At 47.6% G+C, this 18,868-nt stretch overlaps 2 protein-coding genes across 3 annotated transcripts in view; one reads left to right on the top strand and one right to left on the bottom strand.

Moving 5' to 3' along the window:
- Nucleotides 1–13,897, top strand: part of CNOT1 (CCR4-NOT transcription complex subunit 1) — a 44,990-nt gene extending 31,093 nt beyond the window's left edge. The window contains exons 29-49 of one of the 2 annotated variants that reach the window (XM_063437779.1): nucleotides 692–944; nucleotides 3,302–3,432; nucleotides 4,244–4,540; nucleotides 4,872–5,012; nucleotides 5,667–5,771; nucleotides 6,111–6,230; nucleotides 6,336–6,530; nucleotides 6,782–6,924; nucleotides 7,086–7,194; nucleotides 7,438–7,607; nucleotides 7,944–8,175; nucleotides 9,155–9,403; nucleotides 9,487–9,650; nucleotides 9,773–9,890; nucleotides 9,970–10,071; nucleotides 10,157–10,330; nucleotides 10,697–10,846; nucleotides 10,938–11,118; nucleotides 11,195–11,327; nucleotides 11,497–11,631; nucleotides 12,703–13,897. In XM_063437779.1, coding sequence (XP_063293849.1) covers nucleotides 692–944; nucleotides 3,302–3,432; nucleotides 4,244–4,540; nucleotides 4,872–5,012; nucleotides 5,667–5,771; nucleotides 6,111–6,230; nucleotides 6,336–6,530; nucleotides 6,782–6,924; nucleotides 7,086–7,194; nucleotides 7,438–7,607; nucleotides 7,944–8,175; nucleotides 9,155–9,403; nucleotides 9,487–9,650; nucleotides 9,773–9,890; nucleotides 9,970–10,071; nucleotides 10,157–10,330; nucleotides 10,697–10,846; nucleotides 10,938–11,118; nucleotides 11,195–11,327; nucleotides 11,497–11,631; nucleotides 12,703–12,781 — 3,381 coding nt within the window. In that variant the 3' untranslated portion in view covers nucleotides 12,782–13,897. Of the gene's footprint in view, nucleotides 1–691; nucleotides 945–3,301; nucleotides 3,433–4,243; nucleotides 4,541–4,871; nucleotides 5,013–5,666; nucleotides 5,772–6,110; nucleotides 6,231–6,335; nucleotides 6,531–6,781; nucleotides 6,925–7,085; nucleotides 7,210–7,437; nucleotides 7,608–7,943; nucleotides 8,176–9,154; nucleotides 9,404–9,486; nucleotides 9,651–9,772; nucleotides 9,891–9,969; nucleotides 10,072–10,156; nucleotides 10,331–10,696; nucleotides 10,847–10,937; nucleotides 11,119–11,194; nucleotides 11,328–11,496; nucleotides 11,632–12,702 lie in introns of both variants that reach the window. The other variant, XM_063437778.1, reaches the window with a different exon arrangement.
- Nucleotides 13,898–17,083: 3,186 nt separating this feature from the next.
- LOC134579033 (uncharacterized) lies at nucleotides 17,084–18,772 on the bottom strand. Its single transcript, XM_063438164.1, has one exon. The coding sequence runs from the start codon at nucleotides 18,770–18,772 to the stop codon at nucleotides 17,084–17,086; it is 1,689 nt and encodes a 562-aa protein (XP_063294234.1).
- Between the last annotated feature and the right edge of the window lie 96 nt (nucleotides 18,773–18,868).

The following is an 18,868-nucleotide window of genomic DNA, read 5'->3' as shown; positions in this document are numbered from 1 at the left end:
GGCAAAAATCGATTTGACTTATGCATGTCCAATATTCACCTGCTCCGTAGGATGGGTTTTATGGGGTTTCTTAGCTGCAGGAATTCTAATAAAGGGGAATGTATTCTAAAGTGGATAAAACCGGTATCTAAAATCCTACCTATTCTGTAGACAATGTGATCTTTCACCATCTTGCCTAGTGCAGACACGTATTAAGGTTTCAAGGAAATGTTTCTTCCTGTGAAACTCTTTATTTCTCCTCCCCTTGAGTCATCTGAAAATACGCCTATCACCGTAATCCGCTTCCAGGATAATGCTGCCAAGAGTGCCATAGAGTAGTTTGGCCGCTTTCATGGGATCCAGCTGATGCCACCTATTTGGCAGCTCTAAGCTGAACCAGTGAGCTAAAACATTCGGTGAAGGGCCTCGCTCGGTGTTTTGCTGACTGACAATTGGCAAAGGTTTGCCATGAGCTCTGCTGTGCAGGACCAGCTAAGTTGGCAGTTTCTAATTATTGTGGCTACAGACTAAAGGAGGGCACTCCTGACACAATAAGAACACTCCAAGCTCACTGTAGTGGTTAAATAGCCTTTTTTATCATGTGTGGATGTAATTTATTTCTGCTTTTAAATTACTGAGCATTATGTAAATATCTTCCAATAACACACATTTTTGTAATCATGACTTTATATTGATTGTTCTTTGATCACAGCTGAATCTGAAGTTTGAGATCGAGGTCTTGTGTAAAAACCTAGCATTGGACATCAATGACTTAAAGCCTGGCAGCCTCTTAAAGGACAAAGATCGTCTAAAGAGTCTGGATGAGCAGCTTTCTGCCCCAAAGAAAGACTTGAAACAGCCAGAAGAGCTGCCACCGATCACCAGTGCCAATGAGTATGCCATCCGCACGGCTGGTAAGCTCTGGGCTTCGGTGGAGAAGCAGGAATCTGATGCAGTTTTCACAGGTGAGAAACCTGGAACTTCACAATGTTTTGTAGGTTCCACCTAGACTGTCTGAGGTGCCTGTTTGCATGGAAGCATGAATCGGCTGTTGCTGCTGTGTAATATGGGTCTCCCCTTTTATTGGTTGCAAGACTGTTTTTTGTGGGGGGGTTTTTCCCCTCTGAGCTTTAATCGAAATGTGAAAAAAGCCTTTTCCTTCCATGGCTGCCAGATTTGCTCTTCTTATTGAGACTTAAGTAATCCAGGAGCTATCTTTGCTTGATTAACCGGTCACACTAACTGCTACATTGTACTCTCACAATTAAGGTTCTTTGAGCCTCATGTCCCATTCCATGATTACTAGCCAAACTGTTTGACACTTACCTGGGCTGACATCTTGTTCAGATATCCATTAGATTTATCCATTTTACCTCTATTTGAATGACATTGGCTGTCTCATCCGACAAACTCTGTAAAAACCCTGAAATTGGGCACTTCCACTTTAATGTCTGAAGTGGTGAGTTTCTTTCTTGTTTTTATTCTGAATTGTTCATGTTCAGGTTACACATCTGGAGCAGTACATCCGCAATAAAGGTTAGGTCTCAAATGTTAACTGTACCAGACATGCTCAACAGAATCAATGTTTCAGCATGTGAAATACAGAAAAGTGTATGGTGTCGTAAATATTTTGAGTGACTTTTAAGTAATTTGAAAAGGGAGAGATGAGAAGGAAGAGTGGGAGAGAGATCAGATTTCAGTCATGACTACTACCGATTGATTAGTACCGATTGTACTACCGATTGATTATTGATTAGTAGTACAGGATCTAGCCACGGTATGCCAGAGTGGTGGTTAAGGAATAAATTGTGTACTTTTCTTAGAAAACGGATAACCATTCAGCACTCTTCACTTAAAGGAACACAAACCTGTATTCCAGACTCTCTAGTGTTAATACTATTTAAGCAGCTTTCTTCCCAAAACCCCCTTAGAAGGTAGAACAAAATGCTTTATTTCCAGCGCTGTGCGTGTCCGCTGGCCCTGCCCCAGTTCCACCTCCTTGCGGACATTAGAATTACATTTTGGCCAAATCAATACTTTCACAGAAGGAAGCTTTAAATTGCCTGAAATCTGCAAGGGGGCGAGGCCTAATGCCGACTGTGCCAATCATTGAATCGAATCTCTGAGGAAAGTTCAGTGTGTCCATGCAGAGGGAGGAGACACTGAATGTCAGTCACACACTGCAGCACTGCCCCAGGAAGCACCTCTAGCAGCCATCTGAGGAGTGGCGGCCAGTGGAGGTGTTCCTAGGGAATGACTATACTTTCCAGAACCTCTACATTAAGCTGTAGTTTTGGTGATTTAGTGTACCTTTAAGGTTAAATGCATTCCATTTGGTACAGTAGGGTGTCAGTAAAAGAGCTTAACAAAAAAGTCCCAAAGGGGGGGTGAGCATACTCTGCATGAGTTAAAACACATTCACTTCTTGCACTGGTTTTGCTTATTGTGGGCGAGGTTCAGATTGCTATTACTTTGTTGGTCTATCAGACTACCTTGTGTCTTCCCACCTATCCCAGGCTATCTTCCAAATTTAGGTTTTGATTTAGTTTTTTTGGTTAGCTGCTGTTTTGGCCATACATTCAGTTGTTGTTTTTTTTTTTTGTTTTGGGTTTTGTTTTTTCTATTGGTTGTGTACAGCAGTTTAACACGAGGAGAATCATTTAGTTTTTGCTCAGACCCCCGCGGCTCTATTTATATTGGTAATTTTGTAGCAGAAGACAATCTGGGATGTCCGGGATAGTTAATCCCATGATAGCAGAGAAGGTTTAAAAAAATTTTTGTATTTTTTTTAATTTGTTAGTTTTGGACAAGCCCACCAAAGTATCACTCTTGTCACACCTCCAGCTATTGTCAGAGAGGCATTCTGGCACCAGGTACCATCTATAAAGGATCTTCCTAGAGAGTTCTATGTCATTTAGTGCACAGTGAGTTTCTTGTAGGATCTTAATCTTTTCCCAAGTATTTTCTGGACATGTACCATTTAGATCTCGTTCCCACGCTCGAACAAATGGAAGCTCACACCAACAAAAAGTATCAATGATTTTGAGAGCAGGTTTTAGTTTTTCTGCATCTTATCGAAACTAGTCAGCTGCAGCCCACGTACAGTCTTGGTGGCAGGAGTATGTTTCAGTAACCATTCTTTAAGTTGTAGATAAGAAATGTGCGATAGACTAGATTTGTGTGGGTGTGAATTGTGCAGATTTTGCACACACCAAAAAGGAATTTTTTTTTCCATTTGTGTTGGGTCCTTACTGTAAGCCATCTGTTACAACACTGAGGGGTGGTTAACTCGAGTTACAGCATTTTCTTATGTTTTATTTAGCCACGGCCACAGCGCCTCCGCCCAGTACAACCTGTACATCCAGCGTTCCACCACAGCCTCAGTATAGCTACCACGATATTCATGTCTATTCTCTTGCCGGGCTGGCTCCTCACATCACACTCAATCCTACGGTGAGTCCTGATCTCTGTAAACCTATATATCGATCTCTACACCCCCTGGGGTTTAAATCTGCTTTGGAAACTGTTGGCTCCAGCTTGCATTTTGTTGGAGGAACACTCCATTGTCTGTTTAACAACTTAGTTGATATACCCTATAGAAAACATGCATATACAGAGGTGGCAAGTGGTGTCCCTCAGGGTTCTGTTCTGGGACCCCTTCTATTTAACATTTTTATAAATGATCTTGAAAAAGCATGTGGAATTCTCTGCCTGAAGAAGTGGTTTTATCAGAGTCCATACAGAGGTTCAAACAGCAACTAGATGCATACTTGCAAAAACAGAATATTCAAGGATATAATTTTTCAATGCAGGGCAATTGCTTTTTGATCCAAGTATAAATCTGACTGCCATTCTGGGCTCGAGGGAATTTTTTTATTTTTTTTTCCCCTAGTTTGTTGCAATTGGAACTGCTTCAAACTGGGGAATGTGAGGAAGGCTGAACTTGATGGCTGAAAGTCTCTTTTCAGCTATGTAACTATGTACTTATTGCAGGTTTTCTTTGTGCCTTTATGGGAAAGCCGTTGTGTGGGTAAACACAAATCAGAGGCGGCTCTTTAAGGAGTCGTACACTCGCAGCTTTCCGATGCTGCTCGGTCAGCTGTAGTACCACTTAATGAAGTGGAAGGCATGCGTGCATTCTATGGCGCGAACAAAAGCAGAAGATAGATGTGACAGAATCTAGACACACACCAGTTCAGCAAGTTGTATGTGGTGTGTTCCTTTAAATGAAACGATTTTCATGTTATGACTTTTGTTTTTTCAGATTCCTTTGTTCCAAGCTCACCCTCAGCTTAAACAGTGTGTGCGCCAGGCTATTGAGCGAGCAGTACAGGAGCTGGTTCACCCAGTCGTCGATCGGTCAATCAAGATTGCAATGACAACGTGTGAGCAGATTGTACGGAAAGACTTTGCGCTGGACTCTGAGGAGTCTCGCATGAGAGTGGCTGCCCACCATATGATGCGGAACCTTACTGCCGGCATGGCCATGATCACCTGCCGTGAGCCGCTGCTTATGAGCATTGCCACAAACTTGAAGAACAGTTTTGCCACGGCAATGCGGGTAAAATAGCAGATTACTCTTGGGTTTTATTTGCGTTTGAACTTAAAATTCCCAAAACTACTTTTTAACTTGTGTAAACGGTGTGCAGTCCTGTACCACGCCTATTCAAAAAGCACAGCTAGAGCTTCTTATTTAGATTCCCTCTCTTTGTGGTGCTTGGGGAATACCTTGTTTAGGTTAGAATGGTTTTGTGCTTTTAGGACAGAGCACTATTGTAAATACCATTGTGTTGACCTCAGAAGTTGCTAAGATTGTATTTGCGGTGTCTGAATATGCTGCCGTTTGGGTTATCGTAATCTGTGAATTTTAATGTTTGATCTCCTGTCTCCAGGCAGCTTCCCCCCAGCAGCGGGAGATGATGGAGCAGGCAGCAGCACAGCTTGCCCAAGACAACTGTGAGTTGGCCTGCTGCTTTATACAGAAAACTGCAGTGGAAAAAGCTGGACCTGAAATGGATAAGAGGCTTGCAACTGTAAGTACCATGTGATTACCTTCAGACAGCTGTGCAATCAAAGAATACTGGCACCATAATCACTTCAGTCTGTAATGGTTGTAGGAGTGGCCTGGTGCTTTTCTAATATAATTTGTCAAACGCTTTCAAAATTGCCTACACCACATCCCAATATCTTGCTAAGCACTACAAAGTCGGGACCATGCTCATTGGCAAGTGCCAAGTTGATGCTCTTGGCCAGTAAGTGCAGTCCTGCATGACTGCTCAGCTCATTAACCTTGCTAATTCTGCTTAACAAATCTGGAAGCTCGGACCCAAGAAAGCTTGTTTTTATTTTTAAATGGGCACCCTGCTGGGGCACTCCAGACACCCTAAACACAAGGGTGCTTGAATTGAACTGTTCTTTTAAACAAAGTGATTGCTGACTTGTATTTGCAGTCTAAATGTTGAACCTTTTTTTGTACTTTATTAGGCTGGAAACAGTCATGTTTAGACAGTACGACTGTACTGGAATATTTTTTTTTTATTTCCATTACTCTGTGGGCATAACTTTAAAGTTCAGGGAATATTTTAGAAGAGCGAATGTATTTTTTTTATTTTAATTTATCGCCAAACCATGAATCTCTGTAGTTTTGGACCACATGAATTTAAACCCATTAATGTGCATGTTTTCAGGAATTTGAGCTGCGGAAGCATGCCCGACAGGAAGGACGTCGTTACTGCGACCCAGTAGTGTTAACCTACCAGGCGGAGCGTATGCCGGAGCAGATCCGGCTCAAAGTAAGTGTCTTAGTCTCTCACGTTGTGGGGGAGGTTGACTTGAATTCTTGCTCAGAGTAATGATTGAGCGAATAGTCGCAAACCTTAGACCTCTTTCTGGCCGTTGCTCGACATACTGGTAATGTGATGTAGTTCTCTTTGAGGAAAAACTTTATGATCCGCACAAATGCCATGTTAACACCTGAAGAATATCAGAATAAACTGAAAACCTGAATTGCGTACCTTCTAGACCCCACACATTAAAAGGTTTAACTCTGCTTTACTCTTTATTTTAACTAAAAAAAATTTCTAATCTGTCTGAAATTCAAAGCAAAATGCATGTCGTCTATTTTCCCACAGGTTGGAGGCGTGGACTCTAAACAGCTGGCTGTTTATGAAGAGTTTGCACGGAACGTTCCTGGATTTCTTCCAACCAATGACCTGACCCAACCCACAGGATTCCTTGCACAACCAATGAAGGTACCAGAAAGGAATGTGAAACCCACACTGTACTGTGATTGCACCTTCTGGGACATACTGCATTGATATTGTACAAGTGTGATATTTCCCCTCTCTACTCCACAGCAACAAGCCTGGGCCACAGATGATGTCGCCCAGATCTATGACAAATGCATCACAGAGCTGGAGCAGCATTTGCATGCAATACCTCCCACACTAGCAATGAACCCACAGTCCCAGGCCCTGCGCAGCTTGTTGGAGGCGGTGGCACTGGCTCGCAACTCTCGCGATGCTATTGCTGCTCTTGGACTCTTACAGAAGGTGACTTTTCAAAAAGATGTGTAGAAATGGCTGCCTGTCAATCGTTCTAGATTGGTTACTGGTCGGCCTGGCTACAGAATGTATTCTATACGGAGATCTGCTTCTTGTAATAAACAGAATGTAATAATGGAACGAGCATGCCAGGCTGCCATATTACTTTAAAGATTTACCTGGGGGAGGTGACGTGTTTGTTATAGGTCTTTTAATCTATCCTGTTGACATGCTAATTTTTAATGGCTTCACCTCTGCAGGCCGTGGAGGGTCTTCTGGATGCCACCAGTGGTGCTGATGCAGACCTTCTCCTTCGTTATCGGGAATGTCATCTCTTGGTCCTGAAGGCACTGCAGGATGGCCGGGCATACGGCTCTCCGTGGTGCAACAAACAGATTACCAGGTTTGTATTTCCCCATCTCTTCATCGTGGAAGCCTTGAAACTATTTGCTCGCATGTATACTGTCTGGCTTGTCTAACTGAGCACACCCGTATTAAGGATTAGTCTGCATTCTGTATCCGTATCCCCCTAAAGAGGCACTACATGTTCCTTTCCTCCTGCAGGTGTCTGATCGAGTGCCGAGATGAATATAAATACAATGTTGAAGCCGTGGAGCTTCTGATCAGAAATCACCTAGTGAACATGCAGCAGTACGACCTTCACCTGGCTCAGGTAATGCAGTTAAAGGTATGCAACTTGTGAGTGTTCACTCTTTACAGAGCCTTACTGTTTACCTGATGTGGGTGGCTGGGTGACTGGGGATGATGTTTAGCTGCTTGATTTCCTTATCTGTACTTAGTGGGACATGCATTAGCGTAATCTTTATAGTGACCTTTTTTATGCTGTATTACATGACTGTAAAGTACTGCACCCTGACATTGATGTTGGTGTCTTGCCCATTCCTTTGTTGCCTAGTCCATGGAGAACGGCCTGAACTATATGGCTGTAGCCTTTGCCATGCAGCTGGTTAAGATTCTGCTGGTGGATGAACGCAGTGTAAGCCACGTGACTGAGGCTGAATTCTTCCACACTATCGAGACACTGATGCGAATAAATGCCCACTCAAGAGGCAATGCCCCAGAAGGGTGAGTGAACGCCCTCTCCTGAATAGTACATGGTGTAGATACTGGGGTTTCTAGGAAGATTTTTTTGTTAAATGAATAATGGCTGTATACTTGTGGTATTTTGTGGGTTTTATTTAGATCTACGCACCATTTTTAAACCCATTCCTAGGCTTTGGTAGGGGTTACGCTGTGGTGCAACAGTATTTTCTGCTTTCTCTTACTGCGCCTTCCATGTGCAGTGTTTGGTAATAGCAGTGAACATTGGCCGTGGTGTCTGGTTGTCAAGGACTGATGAAGACCTTCATAGCTATGTAAGTTTGTGCATTCTTGGTTATTAAACCAGCATCTTGTTTCCAGGCTCCCACAGCTGATGGATGTTCTGCGCTCCAATTTTGAAGCCATGATTGAGCGTGCCCAAGGTGGGCCAAACTTCATGATGCATTCTGGCATTTCTCAGGCCTCAGAATATGACGATCCGCCAGGCTTGAGAGAGAAGGCAGAGTATTTGTTGAGAGAATGGGTAAACCTCTACCATTCAGCAGCAGCTGGGAGGGACAGTACCAAGGCATTCTCTGCGTTCGTTGGCCAGGTAGAGACCTTTATCGTATCAAATGTTACATGTTGTTGTAAACCAATTAAAACTCTTCTAGCCATCACCTGAAGATACTTTTAAACCATGCTAGAGCACCCTTAAATAGAAACTTAAACTACCTGATCGGTTTTCTGGTCTGTTCCTGTATCAGACCGTGTCACGTCTGTAGTGATATACTGTGCAGTGCGTGAAACAAAGTCCTGATTTACACACACACTAGGGAACATTGCCACTTATGATTTTTTTTAAATGGTTATGGTGTCAGGACTCAGAACACTTTGTCATATGAAAGCATGCAGGCACAAAATGGCAAAATAGGGCTTAACAGTGGAGCTCCTAGTTCATGCTGTAAAGAGTCTAAAAGTGTATTTCTCATTCTCTAACAATTTTATATGCCACGCACACGGCTGTCTGGAAGTGACCACTGGTAGTCTATTGTTGCTGCTCACCCACCGGTACATGCGGTACCCATTGAGAGGGCAGTCATTACACTTGCAAGTGCTCGTTTGTAGTGTGTCCCTGCACATCTGGAAGCTGGGAGTCTTTAAAGCATCGCTTTAGAGCCATTTTCTGCCTAACTTGTCAAATGAAAACCTGCCACCACAAGTGCTGCCTAGTGTCTTTAATATTAGTTTGACATTAACCAGGGCTCGCTTTGCCTGCACAGACTGTGCCCAATCTCTGCCTTAATGAGAATTAACACTACTGTATTGGTCAGTCTGTATAGGATGGACAGAATCCATGTTGATGTGGAAGTGTACATTCTGCATCTATACAGCTACTGTGGGGCAGACCACTGGCACAAAGTACGTTTGTTTCAAAACGGCTTGATATTAAACCACTCTAGGCAACCTCACCACCACTGCAAGCTGGAGCTGTTTAAATTTTCTAGCCCTGTCCAGTCTGTTGTAGTTTTCTTGTCTGTGAAATCTGCAGATGGACATACAGACTATTTATTAAACTTTTCTATTCTCAGATGCATCAGCAAGGTATCCTGAAGACTGATGATCTGATTACTCGCTTCTTCCGCTTGTGTACGGAGATGTGTGTGGAGATCAGCTACCGCGCCCAGGCAGAGCAGCAGCACAACCCTGCTGCCAATCCCACCATGATCCGAGCCAAGTGCTACCATAACCTGGATGCCTTTGTGCGGCTGATTGCTTTGCTGGTGAAGCATTCCGGGGAAGCCACTAACACAGTCACAAAAATCAATCTCTTGAACAAGGTGGGCATGTAGTTTATGGTCTGTGGGAATTGGGCACCTTTTAGGGAGCTCTGTGATGTGCTGACACCTTCTCCCTGTGACAGGTTCTTGGTATTGTGGTGGGAGTCTTATTACAAGACCATGAAGTAAGACAGAGTGAATTCCAGCAGCTGCCGTACCATCGGATATTCATCATGCTTTTGCTGGAGTTGAATGCACCTGAACATGTCTTAGAAACTATAAACTTTCAGACACTGACTGCATTTTGGTATGTTCGCACCCAGATCCACTATCCTTGTCTAACTTGAGCTCTCTGAGAGAAGTCGTGTAGCATATGGAAATGCCATTAATTCCATCTGTACTCTCTGAACCGTTAAATCTCTCTTGCAGCAATACCTTCCATATCCTCCGGCCAACCAAAGCAGCAGGGTTTGTCTATGCCTGGCTGGAACTAATCTCTCATCGTATATTTATTGCTCGAATGTTGGCTCACACCCCGCAACAGAAGGTGAGCTTATCTAAGCAGGAGGTAGATGTGTGCGTGTATAGTGACCATGTGAACTGAACCCCTCTATTTACCTACACAGGGCTGGCCCATGTACGCACAGCTACTCATTGACCTCTTTAAGTACCTCGCTCCATTTCTGAGGAATGTGGAACTCACCAAACCTATGCAAATCCTCTATAAGGTATGTCACATGGGGAATGCTGATACTGCATGTTTTGCTGACTCTTCCACTTCCTGTTTTAATGGTGTCCCACTGTTTTGTACAGGGCACCCTACGTGTACTGCTTGTGCTACTTCATGACTTCCCAGAGTTCTTGTGTGACTATCACTACGGCTTCTGTGATGTGATTCCACCCAACTGCATCCAGTTGAGGAACCTAATTCTGAGTGCCTTCCCACGAAACATGAGACTTCCGGATCCTTTTACCCCCAACCTCAAGGTATTGGCAATTCAATAACCGCATCAAGCTTTGTATATAGAGCCTACTGCTGGCACCATGGAACCAATCAAGTCTACAATGTTAGGTGGTTGTGTCCTGCTAGTTAGTGGTATGGTAGTGTAATAAGGCACCATTTTTTAAACCAGTGTCTGTATTTAGACAGTGGCTACGCTGTGGTGCGACAGAATGACCCGTGCTCCTTTAACGCTGGTAGCTGCCAATACAGTAAGCAGATTACAGCCTGAGAGCTTGGGGACAGGTTATACTGTTGGGTTTAGAGTCTCCACGTAGAACTGGACTCCTGCATGCAGTTTGAGTATCTCATCAAGCAGGGATTTATTGCATCCTGTTTATCTTGGCCTCTAGGTGGACATGTTAAGCGAGATAAACATTGCCCCTCGAATTCTTACAAACTTTACGGGAGTGATGCCTCCACAGTTCAAGAAGGACTTGGATTCTTACCTTAAAACCCGGTCCCCAGTCACGTTCCTATCGGAACTCCGCAGCAACCTGCAGGTAAATGCACAGAATGCCGAGAGGAGCTGGAGTTTGCCCTCTAGAAGTGGGCTTGCAACTTACCTTTCTGCCTCCTCCTGTGGCTTTCTAGGTATCGAACGAGCCTGGAAACAGATACAACATCCAGCTGATAAATGCTTTAGTCCTGTATGTGGGGACACAAGCGATTGCTCACATCCACAACAAGGGTAGCACTCCTTCCATGAGCACTATCACACACTCTGCTCACATGGACATCTTCCAGAATCTGGCCGTGGACCTGGACACTGAAGGTGAGGTTTTATTGCAGAGCTGTGTGGCCTAAAATCCTGCAGAGCTATTTACAATTCAGTGTTTTATTCTCTTTAGGTCGTTACCTCTTCTTGAACGCGATTGCCAATCAGCTGCGTTATCCCAATAGCCACACTCACTACTTCAGCTGCACCATGCTTTACCTCTTCGCTGAGGCAAACACTGAAGCCATCCAGGAGCAGATAACCAGGTGGGGTGCCATTACCTCTTTAGCTACAGTAATTCCGAAGTTAACATGAAATGTGCCCCCGAAGTTGTCTATAGTCCATCCCAGTCTTTCATACCATGTGCTCGTGTCATGCTGCAGAATAAAGCGAAATTAAAATCTTGCTTTCTTTTGCTCACTTTCTCCTCTGTAGGGTTCTGTTGGAGCGGTTAATTGTGAACAGGCCACACCCATGGGGCCTCCTGATTACCTTTATTGAGCTAATTAAGAACCCAGCCTTCAAGTTCTGGAACCATGAGTTTGTTCACTGTGCGCCAGAAATTGAGAAGTAAGTTAATTTCACAACTGTTAGCTTGTCTTTAATCTGATTAGATCTATCCCCACCTGTGACTGTCTTTCTCCCTCCCACCCACAACTGTCTTTCTCGGTTCGTTCCCCACCCCCTCGCCTGTGGCGCTCTCTCCCCACCCCCTCGCCTGTGGCGCTCTCTCCCCCACCCCCTCGCCTGTGGCGCTCTCTCCCCACCCCCTCGCCTGTGGCGCTCTCTCCCCACCCCCTCGCCTGTGGCGCGCTCTCTCCCCCACCCCCTCGCCTGTGGCGCGCTCTCTCCCCACCCCCTCGCCTGTGGCGCGCTCTCTCCCCACCCCCTCGCCTGTGGCGCGCTCTCTCCCCACCCCCTCGCCTGTGGCGCGCTCTCTCCCCACCCCCTCGCCTGTGGCGCGCTCTCTCCCCACCCCCTCGCCTGTGGCGCGCTCTCTCCCCACCCCCTCGCCTGTGGCGCGCTCTCTCCCCACCCCCTCGCCTGTGGCGCGCTCTCTCCCCCCCCCTCGCCTGTGGCGCGCTCTCTCCCCACCCCCTCGCCTGTGGCGCGCTCTCTCCCCACCCCCTCGCCTGTGGCGCGCTCTCTCCCCACCCCCTCGCCTGTGGCGCGCTCTCTCCCCACCCCCTCGCCTGTGGCGCGCTCTCTCCCCCACCCCCCTCGCCTGTGGCGCGCTCTCTCCCCACCCCCTCGCCTGTGGCGCGCTCTCTCTCCCCACTCCCCTCGCCTGTGGCGCGCTCTCTTCCCCACTCCCCTCGCCTGTGGCGCTCTCTCTCCCCACTCCCCTCGCCTGTGGCGCTCTCTCTCCCCCCACCCCCTCGCCTGTGGCGCTCTCTCTCCCCACCCCCTCGCCTGTGGCGCTCTCTCTCCCCACCCCCTCGCCTGTGGCGCTCTCTCTCCCCACCCCCTCGCCTGTGGCGCTCTCTCCCCACCCCCTCGCCTGTGGCGCTCTCTGTCTCTCTCTCTCTGTCTCTCCCCCCACCTGTGACGGTCTCCCCCCCCCCCCCCCCCCCCCCCCCCCCCCTTAAATGATCTGAATGTGATTGGAGTCAATGAGCTGACCGGTCTCTTCCTCCCTAGGTTGTTCCAGTCTGTCGCTCAGTGCTGTATGGGGCAGAAACAAGCCCAGCAAGTGATGGAAGGCACAGGTGCCAGTTAGGAGCCTGCTTTTCAGAAAACTGAGTCAAACTGCTCTGCTTTGAGCCTGAACAACAAACGTCTAATGTGAAGAATCCCCAACTGTACACGTTTAAATTTTTTGAAATTTATTTTTGTTTTTCCCCAAAATGTCCCGCTCCCCCTGCACCTGATGGCCATATCATTCACAGCACAAATTTGAGCCAGGAGTGCGGCAGGATGACATATCTTCTGTTTTTGGATGGGGTGGTGGAATGAAGTCTGGCAAATTTAGTTTTTCCCTCATACTCCCATATGTCCAATATTTGGCCAAAACTGTTAGAATGTTGTGAATATATATATATATATTTTTCTTTTCTTGATCTCTTGTACATACTGATCTCAAATGCAACAAAAACATAACCCCCCTCTTAGTGTGGGCTGGTCTTTTCATGGGTTGGCACTGCATTGGCAGGCTGTGGGAGGTTATGGTTATTAACTGCTTCACTTCCAGAGGTTTGCCTGGGCAACTCTTCAGCAGATGAACTCTTTGCTAGTGAGTGGGACTGCTGGACACCAAGCACTTGTGTGGCAATGGGGTGTGACGGGAACAGCTGGGGAAATAACTCTGAGCCTATTTAAAGGTCACAGCTCCCTCTGCGCTAAGCAACAAAGTCAAGTTTATTCCTGCAGCCTTTGAAGGCCCGTGCTGTGCTCTTTAAATACTTGTCAATCCTACTGCTTTCACTTTGTTTACAGACTGTCCTCTGTAAGGCTGGGTGGGGTGATGGGTACTGTGTACAGTTAATCTCTGCCTCCAGCTGATCAGAACGTTTCACCAGGATGTGACGAGCTTCTGCCATTTGGCTTGTAAAGAGAACCAAACACTATTTTATTTTATTTTTGACAATTGTAAATGATCAATGTGGGAGCTTGCTTTAAGGAGTTATTAGCTGCCTCCCTTTACCCCTCGAAACAAGACTTGAGTTTGTAAAGAAAAATAAATAAATAAATCCTGGACCAATACAGGCCATTTTGTAAGAAATTCTGACTGTTTTGTAAATGTATTGGTCCTGTGTTGTATTTTGTAGGCTTTCAGTTGACCCACTTGTATGTATGGATTCTGTAGTTACACATTAAAGTCATGACATGCAGCAAACCTTGTGTTATTTTGCTGTATTTCCCTCTTTACTGGCCAAACGTTGTCATGCTTTCTCTTAATATCACTTTTTATTTTATGTAAATGCAAACCACTTCTGTCAGAAGAACGGATACAATGAAGCCCGAAGCTCCCTCTCAGATTTGGCCTAGGAACTGACATGCTGTGTTTCTCAATAAATCACATGCAATATGCTGCTGCTACATGTTCAGGACATTGGAGGGGAATGCATGGTGCCTGCCTGCCTGCCTGCCTGCCTGCTCTGTTTATACCTCATTAACCTCCTCAGGACCGCAATGGGAAATCATTGCACATCTCGGATTATTTTGTTGAAACGTCTTTTCTAATGATCCATCTATGACGACCTCTTCAGTAGCGGTTGGGAGGTAACAGGGCTCTGTGTCCAATCAAAGCCCTCTTATTAACCATCATGGTTTTAATACTCGCTATTACAGTGCCAGTGTGTCCAGCCCGGTTCATGCAATGGGGAGCTAATCAGAAAATAGTTTAGCTTTAATTCTGCACCACTGTAACATTTAATCATAGGATTTTATTCTGAACCGTGAATTGATGGAAACGTGATTTAATAAATTGCAAAAAACATATTCAAATAACTGGTCAGAAAGGTCTATTTGACAGATTGCTAAATTATCTTCTTTATACTGTTAATTTGCAGGCATGTAAACCGCCTGCAGGGGGCAGCATGAGAGAAACCCTTTAAAAGGAACCAGTGTGCCAAAATAGGAGCTATTAGATATTCTGGGTTAATACTTTATGCAAATAAAATAAACTAGAAAAGCTACAATTTCTGGGGAAATTGTGTGAAGTGTTCTTGCCTCCACCAGTAGTCTACAACTGGAGTGGGCGGAGTAACTGTTATTATTTATTTATATAGCACATTTAATTGCAACGTTGTTGCCCAAAGTGCTTCACAGTTACATTAAAACATACAGTTATAAAAACATTAGCAGGTGCAAAAGGCCCTGTCTATGACATCACTTGCTGCTGCAGCCTGGCACAGGTCAGAGTATTTTGGCGGTTGCCATCTTCAAACGGTCGTATTTTAAAAACTATAAATCCTACAGTGAAGAGCTTTATAGTGTGAGAATCACAAGACCCAGACCTACATTTTGATGTATAGTATGTCTCTGAGATATTAACAATGAAGGCACAGTCGCAGTTTAGAAATTGCCCTTCAAATGTGAGCTTTGCAGAGTGGAGTTTCAATGAATGTCAATGGACGGCGTGAGTTGCAAACAAATGGTCATATTGCGAAAACTATCAGGACTATGGCTTAGCTGTGGACATTTTTAGTGGCAGCAGGGATAGCTGAACGTTTTGATAAAAGATTTGTGTAGGTGGGCCTGAAAATGAGGGAGTGGTGGCAGTTTAGAAATCATGTCCTGATTTTTCAGCTTTTGCCAGCTCCCACTCTAGCTTTGCCATTCATTCCTATGGGACAAATTTCGCCACAAGAACGACGATATTCTGTGAACCATTCGGCGAAACGTTCCACAAAGTAATAGCAATCCGATCGGGAACAATCTGCACGTTTTGGTATATTACTGTCTATGTAGTGTAAAGAACACTTAATAATGTACACTGACTTGGCACTATGCAGGATCAAATACTATACAAATTACTTGTTGCGTTGGTTGGTGCGGAGCAGGAGGGTAGGCCTTATAGATTACCTGTCCAGTTGGTTGACGCCAGGCAGGAGTGCATTGGGTTGGTACAGGCTGGAACTGGGTGGTATTGGGTTGGTACAGACTGGTATTGGGATGGTGCAGGCTGGTACTGGCTTGGCACAGTATTGAGCTGGCACTGGGTGGTATTGGGTTGGTATTAGGCTGGCACTGGGCGGTATTGGGTTTGTACTGTTTGCTATTTGAGTGGCATTGGGTGGTAATGGCTGGCACTAGGTGGTATTGGGCTGGTACAGGGTGGTATTGGCTGGCACTGGGTTGGCTCTGGGTGGTATTGGGTTGGCTCTGGGTGGTATTGGCTGGTACTGGGCTAGCACTGGGTGGTATTGGGCTGGTACTGGGTGGTATTGGGCTGGTACAGGGTGGCACTGGGTGGTATTGGGTTGGCTCTGGGTGGTATTGGTTGGCTCTGGGTGGTATTGGCTGGTACTGGGCTAGCACTGGGTGGTATTGACTGGCACTGGGCTAGCACTGGGTGGTATTGACTGGCACTGGGTGGTATTGGCTGTACAGGCTGGCACAGGGTGGTATTGGCTGTACAGGCTGGCACAGGGTGGTATTGGGCTGGTACAGGCTGGCACAGAGTGGTATTGGGTTGGCACTGGGCTAGCACTGGGTGGTAATGGCTGGCACTAGGTGGTATCGGGCTGGCACAGGGTGGTATTGGCTAGTACAGGCTGGCTCTGGGTGGTATTGGGCTGGCACAGGGTGGTATTGGCTGGCACTGGGTTGGCTGTGGGTGGTATTGGGCTGGCATAGGGTTGGCTCTGGGTGGTATTGGGCTGGTACAGGCTGGCACAGCGTGGTATTGGTTGGCTCTGGGTGGTATTGGGCTGGTACAGGCTGGTATTGGGTTGGCTCTGGGTGGTATTGGGCTGGTACAGGTTGGCATTGGGTTGGCTCTGGGTGGTATTGGGCTGGCACAGGGTGGTATTGGTTGGCTCTGGGTGGTATTGGCTGGCACTGGGTGGTATTGGGTTGGCTCTGGGTGGTATTGATTGGCTCTGGGTGATATTGGCTGGCTCTGGGTGGTATTGGTTGGCTCTGGGTGGTATTGGTTGGCTCTGGGTGATATTGGCTGGCTCTGGGTGGTATTGGGCTGGTACAGGGTGGTATTGGCTGGCACTGGGTTGGCTCTGGGTGGTATTGGGTTGGCTCTGGGTGGTATTGGGTTGGCTCTGGGTGGTATTGGCTGGTACTGGGCTAGCACTGGGTGGTATTGGGCTGGTACTGGGTGGTATTGGGCTGGTACAGGGTGGCACTGGGTGGTATTGGGTTGGCTCTGGGTGGTATTGGTTGGCTCTGGGTGGTATTGGCTGGTACTGGGCTAGCACTGGGTGGTATTGGCTGTACAGGCTGGCACAGGGTGGTATTGGGCTGGTACAGGCTGGCACAGAGTGGTATTGGGTTGGCACTGGGCTAGCACTGGGTGGTAATGGCTGGTACTAGGTGGTATCGGGCTGGCACAGGGTGGTATTGGCTAGTACAGGCTGGCTCTGGGTGGTATTGGGCGTGCACAGGGTGGTATTGGCTGGCACTGGGTTGGCTGTGGGTGGTATTGGGCTGGCTCTGGGTGGTATTGGGCTGGTACAGGCTGGCACAGCGTGGTATTGGTTGGCTCTGGGTGGTATTGGTTGGCACTGGGTGGTATTGGGCTGGTACAGGCTGGTATTGGGTTGGCTCTGGGTGGTATTGGGCTGGTACAGGTTGGCACTGGGTTGGCTGTGGGTGGTATTGGGCTGGCACAGGGTGGTATTGGTTGGCTCTGGGTGGTATTGGCTGGCACTGGGTGGTATTGGGTTGGCTCTGGGTGGTATTGATTGGCTCTGGGTGGTATTGGCTGGCTCTGGGTGGTATTGGTTGGCTCTGGGTGGTATTGGCTGGCTCTGGGTGGTATTGGTTGGCTCTGGGTGATATTGGCTGGCTCTGGGTGGTATTGGTTGGCTCTGGGTGGTATTGGTTGGCTCTGGGTGGTATTGGCTGGCTCTGGGTGGTATTGGTTGGCTCTGGGTGGTATTGGCTGGCACTGGGTTGGCTCTGGGTGGTATTGGCTGGCACTGGGTGGTATTGGGCTGGTACAGGGTTGGCTCTGGGTGGTATTGGGCTGGTACAGGGTTGGCTCTGGGTGGTATTGGGCTGGTACATGCTGGCACTGGGTGGTATTGGCTGGCACTGGGTGGTATTGGTTGGCACTGGGTGGTATTGGTTGGCTCTGGGTGGTATTGGGTTGGCTCTGGGTGGTATTGGGCTGGTACAGGGTTGGCTCTGGGTGGTATTGGTTGGCTCTGGGTGGTATTGGTTGGCACTGGGTTGGCTCTGGGTGGTATTGGGCTGGTACAGGCTGGCACAGGGTGGTATTGGGTTGGCACTGGCGTGGGTGGTATTGGGCTGGTACAGGGTTGGCTCTGGGTGGTATTGGTTGGCACTGGGTTGGCTCTGGGTGGTATTGGTTGGCACTGGGTTGGCTCTGGGTGGTATTGGGCTGGTACAGACTGGCACAGGGTGGTATTGGGTTGGCACTGGCCTGGGTGGTATTGGGCTGGTACAGGGTTGGCTCTGGGTGGTGTTGGGCTGGCACAGGGTGGTATTGGGTTGGCACTTGCCTGGGTGGTATTGGGCTGGTACAGGCTGGCACAGGGTGGTATTGGGTTGGCACTGGCCTGGGTGGTATTGGGCTGGTACAGGGTTGGCTCTGGGTGGTATTGGGCTGGTACAGGCTGGCACAGGGTGGTATTGGGTTGGCACTGGCCTGGGTGGTATTGGGCTGGTACAGGGTTGGCTCTGGGTGGTATTGGGCTGGTACAGGGTTGGCTCTGGGTGGTATTGGGCTGGCACAGGCTGGCACAGGGTGGTATTGGGTTGGCACTGGCCTGGGTGGTATTGGGCTGGTACAGGGTTGGCTCTGGGTGGTATTGGGCTGGTACAGGCTGGCACAGGGTGGTATTGGGTTGGCACTGGCCTGGGTGGTATTGGGCTGGTACAGGGTTGGCTCTGGGTGGTATTGGGCTGGTACAGGCTGGCACAGGGTGGTATTGGGTTGGCACTGGCCTGGGTGGTATTGGGCTGGTACAGGGTTGGCTCTGGGTGGTATTGGGCTGGTACAGGCTGGCACAGGGTGGTATTGGGTTGGCACTTGCCTGGGTGGTATTGGGCTGGCAGAGGACTCCATGGTCTCATGGCTGGGGAGAGCCCTGCAGTCTGTGCGGCTCGGAGAGCGGCTGTCACTTTGCACACGGTGCCTGGGGGAGGCCCTGCCGGGCGGGGC

Source organism: Pelobates fuscus, chromosome 12, assembly GCF_036172605.1.
Source record: "Pelobates fuscus isolate aPelFus1 chromosome 12, aPelFus1.pri, whole genome shotgun sequence".
NCBI lineage: Eukaryota > Metazoa > Chordata > Amphibia > Anura > Pelobatidae > Pelobates > Pelobates fuscus.
This window is presented reverse-complemented; position numbering and strand designations above follow the sequence as displayed.